Consider the following 14,126-nt stretch of genomic DNA (forward strand, 5'->3'; position numbering starts at 1 on the left):
CACAGGCATCTGAAATAATGTAAAGTTACAATCCCATGCTATAAGAAATTCCAGTACATACATCATTTCTCAAATTGTATTTCCCATTTCTGGAAATCAAGTGTTTCTGCTATTATTTTGCTGCTATAGGTCTTTGTTGAAACAAGTTGGGATTATCTATCAATAGGTAATTTTATGTAGTTAAGTGGAAAAGAGCAATCACAACATGTAAAGCATCCCTGGAGGGATAATTACTTGTAAGCTTGTCACTCCTGTCAATTTAACCTCATAGATATACATCTGTGTAAATGCTACAGGCAGCTTTAGCTGCTACCTGAATAAAAAAAATAAATTCATCTGGTCTGGTGGTGATTACAGAATGTTAGACTTAGGAATTGTTTACAGAGTGGAGAGACTATACTGCCATCTGCTGTTTGTATAGACTACTACATTTCCAATGGCCTTTTTAGTCACATTTTAATATCTGAAAAATAGAAGGGAATTTATATATGCCTAACAAAAAAATCACATTTTAAAAGAATAATTTTATAGATGGAAAAATGGATTGTTTAACATCATTGTGTGAGGGGAACTAGGTTAAGTGTGATGGACAGATATTTATAGAAATCAACATTTATTGATACACATGGAACAGACTTCGTCTCACAATTGTTCCAATATTGCCTACATGTACAGACCACTACGACTTTACATTGGCAACAATATAGCGTTCGGTGCTAATATTTTTTTTTTTACACATAAGTTTCTTCAAAACGCTGAATGTTGCAGAGGATTGTTGTATATTTAAGTGAGCACTGCATGATACATGATGTTGTATTTGGATGATGCCCTAGTTTTGTGCACTTTTTGTATGAGCATTTAAATTTGTTTTATGTTTAGGAAAAATACCCACTTGCTGTTGGACTTCCACTGGGATCTTCTGCGGATTACATGGTGCTGATGAGCACATCACTCCCTGGGTATGTAGAATAGAACGGAGTATATTTGTGTAATCTCTTTTTCTAACCCTGTGTAACATAGATTACAGGTTCTCTCCCTATTCCCTTAAAGGGGATGGTTGTGTTCCTGCGCATGCTCTTCTGGTGCTCAGATACACTGGTCTAGAAGAAACTATTCTCCTCTTTTATTGGATATATTCTAACATGATTACTATCATCATCATCACCATTTATTTATATAGCGCCACTAATTCCGCAGTGCTGTACAGAGAACTCATTCACATCAATCCCTGCCCCATTGGAGCTTACAGTCTAAATTTCCTAACACAGACAGACATAGAGAGAGAGACTAGGGTTAATTTGATAGCAGCCAATTAACCTACTAGTATGTTTTTGAAGTGTAGGAGGAAACCCACACAAACATGGGGAGAACATACAAACTCCACACAGATAAGGCCATGGTCGGGAATTGAACTCATTCTGTAAAGCAGAAGTGCTAACCACTTAGCCACCGTGCTGCTATGTTATGTAGTTCTACTATATTGTGCACATTTATATTAGCTAGGGCTTGTACTTATTATTCAGTAATTACTGGTAGCCGCTATTTTAGTCACACTTAGCAGTGTTGGCCATGTGCTTTTGTTTGTACAGGTGTGAGATCCTGCTTGTGTGGAAAATCACAATAAATGAAGAAGGAGCAGTGATACCAGTTTTGGATTTGTTACCGAAAATACCAGAACAAGGTAATGGTGCGGATATAATTTGGAGAAATTTAAGTGTTTGCCTAGTTGTCGCACCTGTTGTGTTAATACGTCTAAACTGCTTACACACAGAAGAGCAGGAACAACATTTATCAGCGCTAGGACAAAATGTAGCAAATCCCAGCCTGATCATGTTAGGACCAGCAAGGAGTATATCATGGGTCCATGTGGGATGCAAGTTTGCAGCAGGAAGATTTATGCAGACTGTAGCCCATCAGACTAGCACAGACTACCGATGTGAGCCTTCTGTCACACTGCTGTGGGGAAGACATTGGAATCAAATGGACTTCTACCAGAAATGGAGTTCATATTTCCAACTTGAGGATTTGTAACAAAACTAGTCATAGGAACTCAGTCATTGCTTAATGTGAATTTATTATATCCATGTATTACAGGTCTGTTATATTAGCAGACATAACATTTACAATACATAGTAGACTCATGAACAGTTTGTATGTACTATACATTTATAGCAGTATTCATTTAGCCTTTTTCAGCCTTATTGATATAAATTAATGGCTTACTAAAAAGGCTCAACTACAGGACTCAAAGGCCAGTAAACGCACAGATATTTCTAGGTGTGTCCTTTAAGGAAGTAGCCTCTGTGATTACAAACTTGTGATTAATTTGTAATATCTTTCAAAATAAATAAGTGGCCTACTATACAAAGTATAGAAGATAATTTGCAGCTTAAGATAGGTGTACACCCTGAGTACGGATATAAGGCTGCTGCAGTGTGTAACATTAATGGTGCTTTTAACATTCGTTGAACGCTCAACCTTTAATAATTAGGTATTTGCGGCTCAATAAAAAGTCCTCAGCATGATGCTTTAGATATATGTACAGGGCCTTCTACTCAAAGTAGCCATCCCCATTACATTGGGCTACGTTTATGCAATATGTAGCTGCATTTCACTAGTCACAGGCGGTAAGTCACAGTGCGGTTAGCAATTCATTGGTAGAGTGAAGGAAAACATTAGGTGCAGTGTGTAGAATATCAGGCTGTGAGTTGTGGTTAGGTACAGATAGGTATAATGTGGAGTTGGCCTGTATGAGTAAGCAGGGCTATATTTGCCATGTAGTCAACATATATCTACCTTTTTCCTTTTCTATAATTTTTGCTAGTCTATTTCCCCTTAACCACCTATGCTTCCCACACAAAATGTCTAGATTAAATCCTACAGGGTGCCCCAGGGTTTTATTTACTATAGCATAAATTCTCAGGAAATGTCCACATAGATGATTTAAAGACAGTTATTCCTATAGGGCAGTCTAAGATAAATGCAGTAAGATACATGCAAAATAAACAGGCAGTTTTCCAGTTGTATTATTGAGCAGTAATTTATATTGGCTTTTAACGTCATCTGTTCATTGATTTATCAATAGTCTGTTAAAGTATTTCATTGTCATATCCCGCTAATAAGGTCTTTGATCGGACTGCACCCACTCTATTGAAGTCTGATCCTTGTTTTCCCCTAGCCTGCAAACCCACCTCTTTAGGCAAGCTTTTTAAATTCCCAAATCACCTTCTTCACCTTACTAAGCTATTCTACCTGATTACTAACCATCTACACAATTCACGCTACACTTCCATTTATGTTCAAACAACCTATTGGTCCCCAAACCAGCATAGCTGTGGGACTGGATCTGCTAGCCTCACTAAGGCTGGGTACACACTACAGAAAATTTCCCCCCATGAGACATCTTTAATGGTTTTACCAGTGATGAGGTGAAAAAAAAAAAAAGTCCTGATCAGAATGCCGATAGATATTTTACAAGATTTACCCTCAGATCTGTGCTCTTCATCTGTCATAACCATCAGCTGAAAAGATTGTGACTCTGCACACTCCATAGAGATCTATGGACACTGCTGGTCGTCGGTGCATACACTGCAGGATTGGAACGACATCATTCCATCGTTGAATGACATTTTTAGTCCAGTTTAACAACAAACCAAACAATACGCTGTGCTTTGTAACAATAATCGTTAATTGTTGGCACATACACACTTATGTGATATCAGGGCAAACAGTCATTTATTGGGTCAATCATATGATAATTGGCTGAAAAACCTGTGGTTTGTACCCAGCCTTACCGTGTTTCTTTCCCGTTGTAAAGCTCTGTTGTATGCTGCTCCTATGTGAATGAAATGTTACCGATAATGATCACACTCTGTGTACGGTCACTAACAATTCTAATTATGACCCTGGCTTGCAGTAATGTGTGGAATTAAGAGGAGGGAATTAATTGTTCATGACCTTAACATTGTACAATCTGTTTTACAGCAACAGCTCTTGATAAAACAGGAGTACTGGAAAACGCTGCCCAGGGATTCAAGACTCTTCTTCAGGTCTTTGGTATTCAAGGGTCCATTGACAACATCATTCAATCATTTTGCTTGACAAAAGTCAGTGACCAACGCTTGTAATCTGACCACAGGAAAGGTCTAGAAGATGAAGCAATGAATAAATTGAGATTACACTTATGAAATTGCAATATTTTATTGAATATAAACCTTGTAGTTGTTTTGGATTTATAAACCATATACACAAGTCATGCTCTATGTACAGTAAACATGGCACATTTCATATAATTTATCATGACATGGAAAATAAATACAACCATTAAAACCAAATGAGAAAGATACAGATAAGCAATCCATAGGAACAGGTTACATGGTTTAGATGTGCAAAGTCAGTGGACATGGAAAATCTAAACACAGTTCTTGTTAACAGTAATCATATTTCAAGTCTACTTTAGAAAGTGGGGGTGGGGTGCGTAATATAGATCAACCTAATGGGTATATTTTTACAGACAGTAAAGAAATTAAGGTATTTAATATAGGGCTTTTGGGGATAGTGTGTGGGGTAAATAGAAAGTGAAGACAAATTGGCGTTACAATGGCATTAATTTAAAGTAAAAAAAAAAAAAACAACAACAAAAATCGTGTTGCCAAGCTGGAGATAAGTTGTAGTTTTTATTTAGATTTATTTTTGGAGATCATTTAGCCATTTGTAAAAGGACAATTTAACTCCAATTTCTGTTTAAGCCGCCCACATACTAGCCAATCCTCATGCAGCCCCTGTCCGATCTAGACACACACAGCTCAGACTGACATGGTAGCCTACTCGTGCAGTTTGGCAATGTATACACAATCCTAGGGAGTGACCTGCCAGATCATGTGTATTATGATGCCAACAACACAGCGATATCAGGTGCCTAATTGTATCATTTAGGTCATACAGGCTTAATTTGAATTGGCAAATTAGGCTTCAGGTTTGGTTAGTATTCAGCAGAATATTAAAAAAAAAAAATACAGTATCAAGTCAAAGCTCAAATTGTACTGCATATAGCTCTAGTTATAGAGAACCTGTCCCATTGGTTTTATCAGTGGCCTGCATAGTGTCTAGTACACAGAGTGTACAATAATAACCAAATGTAAAACTCTTACAAATAAATAAAACCAATGTCACAGCTTCTCTGTAATTCCACATTTTACAGGTAAAGCTTAATACAAAGTGTTGCTCTTTTCCACTGCTGGGCTGAGGGGAACAGAAAGTATTGTTACCCTGGAATTCTCCCATCATTGTCTAAGCGCATTCATGATCATGACCAAGTCTCACTCCTAGGTCTAGATTTACTAAGCTGCGGGTTTGAAAATGTGGGGATGTTGCCTATAGCAACCAATCAGAATCTAGTTGTCATTTTGTAGAAAGTACTAAATAAATGACAGCTAGAATTTGATTGGTTGCTATAGGCAACATCCCCACTTTTTCAAACCCGCAGCTTAGTAAATATACCCCCTAATGTTTATTATGTGCCACTAAGATCACAGAAGTTCTTAGTTCAGTATGTAAGCAGCTCAGACCAAGCAGTTCCTTGCATTTATAAAAATTGAAAACATTAAGATACTTATATGAGAGAATACAGTTTTTCTACCTTTCATTTAAAAGCACCAATCACATATCTGACCGAGCTGGCTTAAGAAAATTAACATTTTAAATACTTTTTAAACTGGACACGTGACATATTGTTCAATTTTAGTGGGCAACTGTTTACATACATGTTCTGAATATATGTAGCACTTCCTCCCAACAAGTGACAAAAAATTATACATAGTCTCACAGAACTTGAGGGCTTTAAAATTGTACTAGGCTGCACAGAAAAATGTAAATACAAGCTTTGCTCTAAGCCAGACAAGAGGCTGGTTTAATGGACTTCAAAGCACACTCGCCATAATACTGTTATGACGTGGATATCAAGACCTGTATATATAAAAATACATTTATCTAAGTTGTACGAGACCGTGTTACCCACGGCTTCATGTTATATCGATGACCTGAAGTCATATGAAGTCAATTCATCTGTACAAGGAATCACCAGAAGAGACCTCTCTCCTAAAGAACAATTCATTCCGTTTTACATGTGGTGTCTGTTATATTCATCAAGGGACACAGGTATCATGTCACAGACACCATGAGGTATGCAAGTCTAATGTTTTACCAAGTGTGATAGCAGCACCTATCTTTCACTACAGAACCGATGTTCAGTATCTGTCCCACAATCCCTTTCCCTCTTCCCAAAGTCCTCACAATGAAACAACTTGGAGCCACGGCCTAGTAATAGAAGATGGGTCTGATGTGAAAGTGTCAGAAAGCAAAAAGATGATATTCACAACTCAAGTTCAGGCCTAGCTTGTACAGAGGGATAAGTGTAGTAGATGGGTGTCCCTGTACTAGGCACCATTAAGCAAGGGAATGTGTCAAAGTCTTTAAAGACTGATCCTGAAGAACATGCACACCAAGCTTACCGCCTCCTCAATATCTTTAGTTCTGACAACCTCTTGAAACTTTCACATATATATTTGTGACCACTATTAGAAGTTGCATTAGGCAAAGGAGCCACTATAAGAAGCCATGTTCCAGATTTACATATTATTACACTGCATAGTGTCTTGTACACAACACTATTCAATGTATACAAGAAAGGAGACTCCAGATTGTGGGATTATAAATGAACAACAGACAATAAGAAAGGTTATATGGTCACCAAAAATGTTTATCACTTTTCATAGCCTTGCTTTACACAGAATATTTTATCTCTTTTCAAAATAAATATATCAACTTGTGTGCAAAACTTATTTCATTAACTATTGACAATCGCCAGATGGTATAATTAAATCAGAGGAAAGTATGAGAGATACACTGTAGTCAGCCACCGCTAGAGGCAGGCATGTCATCAGCTGGTAAATGTTGACAATAGGTGAAATATAAAAACGTTCTCCCAGTTTAAAAAAAAAAAATAGTAATAAAAGAAAATTTAAAAAACAAAATGGGAAAAGTATTTAAGTGGAGTCTGGATTCTGTAACTTCATTCTAGACACTGATTCTCCAACAGCTGACATATTTTAATCAGTATAGGGATACATGTGTAGATTGACAGAAAATTCATTTCTGGGGTAATTTTAAGTTTGTAATAACTGGTCACTACAGGAAGCATCTTGTGCATTTGATAAGAAGTTTTCACCTAAACAATACCAAATTTGCTATGGCAAACAAAGCAGTTACATTGCTCTCCTTTTTTTGCCAACAATCAGTAGTCCGGGGCAGGCTGAATTCACCAGTACATGGTCTACAGCCAAATTTGTCATCATTTGGTCACGGTTATTTCCAAGAAGAACAGTTCTGTACTGGATGAGCACTATGGATAATCCTGAAGGGACAGATAACTGCGGTGCACTTATCAATAAATAAGGCAGGGACGCCCCTGCATCACCAAGCCCCATAGCAAAATCCAGAGGATGACCCAGTGATGCCCAGCCAGCCACCAGAGAACCCTGCTCTGCTCTTCTGAACATACGTGAGGGCCTGGAGTAGCGTAATAAAGCCAGAACATGCTTGAGAAGATCGAGAGTTCTCAGGATGGTGGTCAGGGCCCATGTTCACCCTCAGGCCCCATAGAGGCCTAAAGCCTCAGCAGGGGTAGTAGTCCCTTCAGAACTCACTGCCAAATTTGACCTTCATTGTACCAGAGACGGAACGGGAGTGGACAAGTCATTCAGTGCAGAAGTGCCGCATTGTCTTCTAAAGGTAGTAGAATGAATGTGGAAGGTTCTAAGAGATACACATGCTAAATGTCACAGGGAGATTTTGTCTTGTTTGTGTCTGCCCTTAATGTAAAACCTCTCCTGAGCTACCAATGCACTGTGCTCACAGACAAGTATCTACTGTTCTCACAAGCAAAGCCACAGACCATCAACAGAAGCTCCAGCACTGTACCATGTCTTACATGTATGAACAGATACACCAAGCTTCTTCTGAGGAATCAAGCACTTCAGCACATTGCAGCAGACAACATGTACAAGTTTCACAGAAATTAGTCACACATCTTCCATTAATATCACTATATTCTAAATGTATAATTAGCAGTGTGTTGGTGATGGTGTATCTGAGGTCCAATGAACCTAAAACACCTTTCTGGCAGTAGGTAAAATGTATGATAAAATGGCAAAGTCCATATACGAGTCTCTGTTATCGATCTCACTAGAGCCTATTGTCCTCTGTTACCAACTACTTCATGCTGTACCTGCAGTATACTGCATCTTACTCGTACCAGTTTATATTTCCTATGAATAAGTAGTTCAGAAACCATCAGCTAATATGTCATTGACTCTTGCAGCCAAGTAGTTGCTTGATTTTAAGCCATATTTAGTTTGTGATCCTAAAGCTATGCAATTTTCCAGTATGGAAATAAAGTGAATACATGATTTTTGTTCAGTCTTAAAGCCTAATTTGCAAAAAATTACAGTTATTATAATTCATAATATTTGAAAATACATTATGCCAATGCTTTATGGTCAATTCAGGCAGCCATTTGAATAGCCAAGATAAATTTCAAGTCTTAATAAAAAAATAAAAAAAAGATTAGCACCTAACTGGGGGACCACCCTCTCTGCTATATAAACTGGCAGGATATATGACCCAACATTAGAAATGCAACTTGTGTAAATGCCTTCAGCTGGGACATTAAATATTTTTTAAAAAAATAAAAAAAATTCATACAGAGTGAGCGAATCATGTTTACAATTCAGAGGGCAGAACATTCAGCAATCATTGCTAAACTCAAACAAACCAAGGTTCATTGCCACCTCTAACATCACACAAGCTCGGTGGAACTAGCAATACATGCTTACAAAAGGCAATTTAATGTTTGGGAATTTAAGAAATTCAAAATATATTAATAAAAAAAAAACATGTACCTGTGACTATATACCTTGGTAAAGGGACGTCCCAATAGGATTTAAAACAAAAACATGATAAAGATTAATTAGGGCAGTTAAAAACACAAAAAAACAACAATTCATTCTGACAATTGGATAGAACGTTAATCCACATATAAGGCAAGTTTTAGAGACGTTAACAAGAAGGGTTTCCACGTGACCATGATTAATTGAAAGACATCCAACCTTCAACGGAAATCAATAATATAGTGGCTTCATTGGCCTTGAAAACATTTCCAAGAAATCAAATCATTTTGCATTGCACACTGTATAAAAACCACAGCCTGTGAAGAGATACGTGTCACTGTTTTAGAAGTCCTTACCCTGATACAGCACAGACCTTTGCATAAGGCTCAGTAAGACGTGCCCGGACCTCCCTTAGGCACTCCAGATGAAAGCAGCAGAATGAATGCAAAAGGGCCAGGTTATGTCTAATTAATGGCAGCTTGTCCTTTTCATTATACAAATGTTTGTTAATCTTAGAAATTTAAAATACAAATAATATGTTGTAGTTAGTCTTTATGTATCAAATGCATGAGAAATGCAATGGCTTTATTAAAAGCTTGAACCATGCAATAATGAGTCCTCCAGTCTCCTTTAGGACAGGTCATGGTTTTGAAAATTCATATGTCAAAATTATTGTCTGTGGTCTCCGCAATCTCACTAAAATGTTTGGAAACCTGCCCTGCATGCTGCCTCAGCAAGACACGGCCATAGTATGAGGGAACATTCACAGCTAGCATTAAATTCTCTTTAGGTTATACTTTGTGCAGAAGCAACGTGCAGTCTTCACTTTCTGGGAAGATGAGTGATGTGGTCGGCTCATCTCGAGTCTGGGTACTTTTTAGGTAATTGTTAACAATCTTATTGTCCCGTTTGTACTGGTATGGTATGTTCTCATAGGGCTTCAAATCTAAGTCCACGATGGAAACAGAATATATAAAGCTTGACCTTGAGGCCTTAATCACAGGTCTTGAATCAAAGCTGAAACAAGAAAGCACAGTTATAAACATTTATTAAAATCTATCATCATTATCACCATTTATTTATAGAGCGCCACTAATTCCGCAGCGCTGTACAGAGAACTCCCTCACATCAGTTCTTGCCGCATTGGGGCTTACAGTCTAAATTCCCTAATATACACACACACACAGACACACAGACTAGGGTCAATTTGTTAGCAGCCAATTAACCTACTAGTATGTTTGGAGTGTGGGAGGAAACCCACGCAAACACGGGGAGAACATACAACTCCTCACAGATAAGGCCATGGTCGAGAATTTAACGCATGGCCCCAGTACTGTAAGGAAGAAGTGCTAACCACTAAGCCACCGTGCTACCAAAATCTATAGAACTAGACATGATGTGACCTCTTTGGTTAAAGGGCCTCTTAAAGTAAAATACAAGATACCTTATATAAAAGGGCTACTAATAATAACATTCATAAACATAACGCACTTAATTGGGCGCAGACATTTATCTTGTTGAAGATGGTGATACTCATATCTTAGAGCCTCTTTGTGTTACTCCTCTACAATATTTTATATCAGTTTGATCTGGTATTCGGTGTGAGACACATTTTCCCCAGGATGACTTATTGTGGATACCTTCTATTTACCAGTGTTGGAATTTTATTAATGGGGGTGAGAAACAGGATTCAAGTTGTGGAGTCTAAATTATCTATGGTTAGATATCTCCAGGGTATCTAGGAGAACCCCATGGGTCCAGAGAATAAGCGTGGGCCAACTTTACTATATATGCATTACTATTTAGCAGGGGATTGATCAGGACAATCCAGCAAATGTATTGTTGGACAATAATAATCCAACAATTAGTTGGATTCTTTGAATTTTGAACAGTTTATTGTTAGCATCACAAGCCACTATGCCATAAGTCCTGATGGAGATTGTCAACAATAGAGGTCATGTCTACCGACCAATCTGTAGGTGCAGGTCCACTAGGGTTTCCTTCTTTCATGCAACCTTGGAATGGGCAAAATAAAAAAAGGAATTGCTAGACAGACAGACTGGACTTCTTGCATAATCAACTAGGCGATGCGCGAAAAATTCCAACTGTTTCAAGTTTGAAATCAACTTTCACTAGTCTGTATGGCGAATAGGTTGGAGATATTCAACCTTGAATTGAATCTTTGAGCTGCAAAAAATTGAATCTAAGTTTCCCCATTTGCATTGAATGTTTATTGTTGGAGTTCAAAGTTTTGTGGTTCGGTGTATTTGTAAACTTTTTTTATTTAAAAAATAAATAAATAAATACAAAAATCAAAAAGCAAAAAACGTTGCTGTGTTCAAAGTTTGTGATTTACATTAGAAAATTGTTAAAGTGTAGCCATCAAGCACTAAAATGTACGAACTGGATCAAACATGGTTGAACCTGTTTCCTTTGCTTAAATGTTTAGTCAAATTATGGTTCGAGATTTTCTTATATTTTAAAACTTCACATTCAATTCAATGAATCAGTTCGAGAAACACTTTTTAAAAAATCAAGTATTTCTAGTATGGAAAATAACCTCCAATGTGCTTCTAGGGGCAGTTGTTGAGACTTTATGTTTTACTCCCACAACGTCATCCTGCTTAACTAGAGAAGGCCCAAACGTCTTACTTTGAAACATTGGCTCCAGGCGGTGGTCTACACCCCTACAACAAATCCACATTTATGTTCTTATAACTGGGTTCAAAACAAGCAGCAATAAGGTATCAGACTATAATATACAAAGATCCATGCATAGTATTTACATTGTCCATACAACAGGCTGCCATTGTTCTCCACCAAATGTTTTGGACCTCTCTCCCAGGAGATCTAGGAGGAGGTCCAGAGGGCAAGTGTGGGGGAACAACAGCATGAATGGAGTCAACAGGTCCTGTCTGGAGAAGACTGATGACAAGAGCTGTGTCACCAATTCTAACTATACTTGTCAGTGGTCTACTATTAGGATGTTAGTATTAGTTATCACCACTGGAGGGCAGGCTCTTCCCCTCAGGCTACTATGCACTACAATATCACCATAACAATAAATTGTTTATCCAAGGTGACGGAAGAATAGTGATTTAAGCTTACAAACATAGTCTTCATAAAGCAGCATGCACGTGAACTCAACCAATTTGACCCCAACCCATATTTGAGATAGGGTACTGTAAGGCCATTGTGAGGCAGAGACATAAGAGTAGAATAACTTGGTGAGGTGTCATTGTAGTCATTAATAGGAGATAATTCAAATACTGACTGTGCTTTTTTCCAGTGAGGAAATATCATGACCTGCTCTTACCATTCTTCTTGAACTACGGGGGAGAGGGCAATCATGATGGAGCAGTCCTTCGCTGTCATGGCCACTCTGTACTGCTGAATCTGAAAAGACGGAAAGAATATTACCAATGTCATACAAGACTTGTTTTCTGTAATTTTGTGTTCAACAGCTGATTTCCTGTGAAAACTGGTTGAGGGGACAAAATAACGAATGTTTCATTACTATACTATGTCTGCTAATCTGAAACGTAACAGCCACACAGAGATGGACTGATGTGAAGGATTCAACATTCTCTTTAACGCACAGGTTAATAATAAACAGTTTGCGGTGGTGTTTTCTGATAGTGAAGAGTAGGCATGCACTGTGATGTTGTCCCCATTGCCAACTGCTCTGACCCTGCCACCATCAAACTTCTCGCCCTCTCCACCTCACTAGGCCTCACCCAATGGACCTCTTCTCCCACCCACACCCAATGGACCTCTTCTCCCACCCACACCCAATGGACCTCTTCTCCCACCCACACCCAATGGACCTCTTCTCCCACCCAGTCAATTACCCACTCTCATGGTCACGCCTTGGACCTCGTCTTCTCTCATCTCTGTGACCTCTCCTGACTTCTCTAACTCTCCCTTCCCACTCTCTGACCACCATCTCCTCTCCTTTACTCTCTCCTCCTGCCAAGCTCCCACCTCACCTAAATCTACCTTCACCAGGCACAACCTTGATGCTATTGACCCTACCGCTTTCTCCTTCTCTCTCGAAACTCTCTTCTCACCTCTTCCCTCCCTGACCAGGCATCCTCTCTCTACAACCTTTCCCGCACTACTGCCCCGGCCAGCGCCGCCTCATTCCCCAACCCCGGCACTCCAACCTTACCCGCTTCCTCCAAAAGTGCTCTCGCACCGCTGAACGCCTTTGGAGGAAATCTCGCTCCCTGGCCGACTTCCTTCATTTTAAATTTATCCTCACCTCATTCTGCTCCGCTCTCTCCCTTGCTAATCAATCCTTCTTTAAGTCCCTCATTTCTTCTCACCCCTCCAATCCACGCCGTCTCTTTGCCACCTTCAACTCCCTCCTCCCATCCCGCCTTCCCTCTCCGCCTCTGACCTCGCCACCTTTTTCACCTCCAAAATCGAGGCCATCAGACTGAGCATCTCCTCCTCCCATCCCTCTCTTCCCCCCTTTTCCCTCCAACATCCAACCCTGGTGCTCCTTCTGCCCCACCTTGGGTGAAGAAGTTCGCTCACTTATTCTATCCTCTCCACCTGTCCTCTCGACCCTATCCCCTCTCGCCTCCTTCGCTCTCTCTCTTCCACTGCCTGCTCTTACCTCGCTCACCGCTTTAACCTTTCACTCTCCTCTGGAGCAGTCCCCTCCTCATTCAAACACACTCTTATCTCTCCCATCCTCAAAAAACCTAATCTTGACCCCACCTCCCCTGCTAACTATCGCCCTATCTCACTTCTCCCCTATGCCTCCAAATTACTTGAGAGGATTGTCTACAGCCGCCTCACCAAACACCTCTCAGACTACTCCCTCCTCGACCATCTCCAATCAGGCTTCCGCCCCGCTCCACTCCACTGAAACTGCTTTGGCCAAAGTTACGAACGACCTCCTATTAGACAAATCCAAGGGTCACTTCTCCCTACTCATCCTCCTCGACCTCTCTGCGGCCTTCAACACCGTTGACCACCCCCCTCCTGCTACAAACTCTTCTCTCTCTTGGCCTATCTAGTTCTGTCCTTGTCTGGTTCACCTCATACCTCGCAAACCGCTCCTTCTCTGTATCCACGTCTGGCTCTTCCTCTACCCCCTCCCCTCTCCCTGTTGGAGTCCCTCAGGGCTCTGTTCTCGGCCCTCTTCTATTTTCGCTCTATACCTCCTCC

General features: G+C 39.7%; 2 protein-coding genes across 5 annotated transcripts in view; one reads left to right on the forward strand and one right to left on the reverse strand.

The window, feature by feature from the left end:
* CENPP (centromere protein P) overlaps positions 1 to 5,119 on the forward strand; it is a 249,054-nt gene extending 243,935 nt beyond the window's left edge. For all 3 annotated transcript variants that reach the window (XM_075183026.1, XM_075183025.1, XM_075183027.1), the window contains exons 7-9: positions 880 to 959; positions 1,590 to 1,681; positions 3,985 to 5,119. In XM_075183026.1, coding sequence (XP_075039127.1) covers positions 880 to 959; positions 1,590 to 1,681; positions 3,985 to 4,127 — 315 coding nt within the window. In that variant the 3' untranslated portion in view covers positions 4,128 to 5,119. The remainder of the gene's footprint in view (positions 1 to 879; positions 960 to 1,589; positions 1,682 to 3,984) is intronic.
* The window catches only part of IPPK (inositol-pentakisphosphate 2-kinase), a 57,709-nt gene continuing 47,020 nt past the window's right edge, over positions 3,438 to 14,126 (reverse strand). The window contains exons 12-14 of one of the 2 annotated variants that reach the window (XR_012678562.1): positions 12,262 to 12,341; positions 9,302 to 9,962; positions 3,438 to 4,145 (exon numbers count right to left, since the gene is read on the reverse strand). Coding sequence is in view for 1 of the 2 variants with exons in the window: in XM_075183021.1 (XP_075039122.1) it covers positions 9,737 to 9,962; positions 12,262 to 12,341 (306 nt within the window). In the remaining variant the exon portion in view is untranslated. Of the gene's footprint in view, positions 4,146 to 4,181; positions 9,963 to 12,261; positions 12,342 to 14,126 lie in introns of those variants that run through there. The other variant, XM_075183021.1, reaches the window with a different exon arrangement.

This window comes from Mixophyes fleayi, chromosome 8, assembly GCF_038048845.1.
Source record: "Mixophyes fleayi isolate aMixFle1 chromosome 8, aMixFle1.hap1, whole genome shotgun sequence".
NCBI lineage: Eukaryota > Metazoa > Chordata > Amphibia > Anura > Limnodynastidae > Mixophyes > Mixophyes fleayi.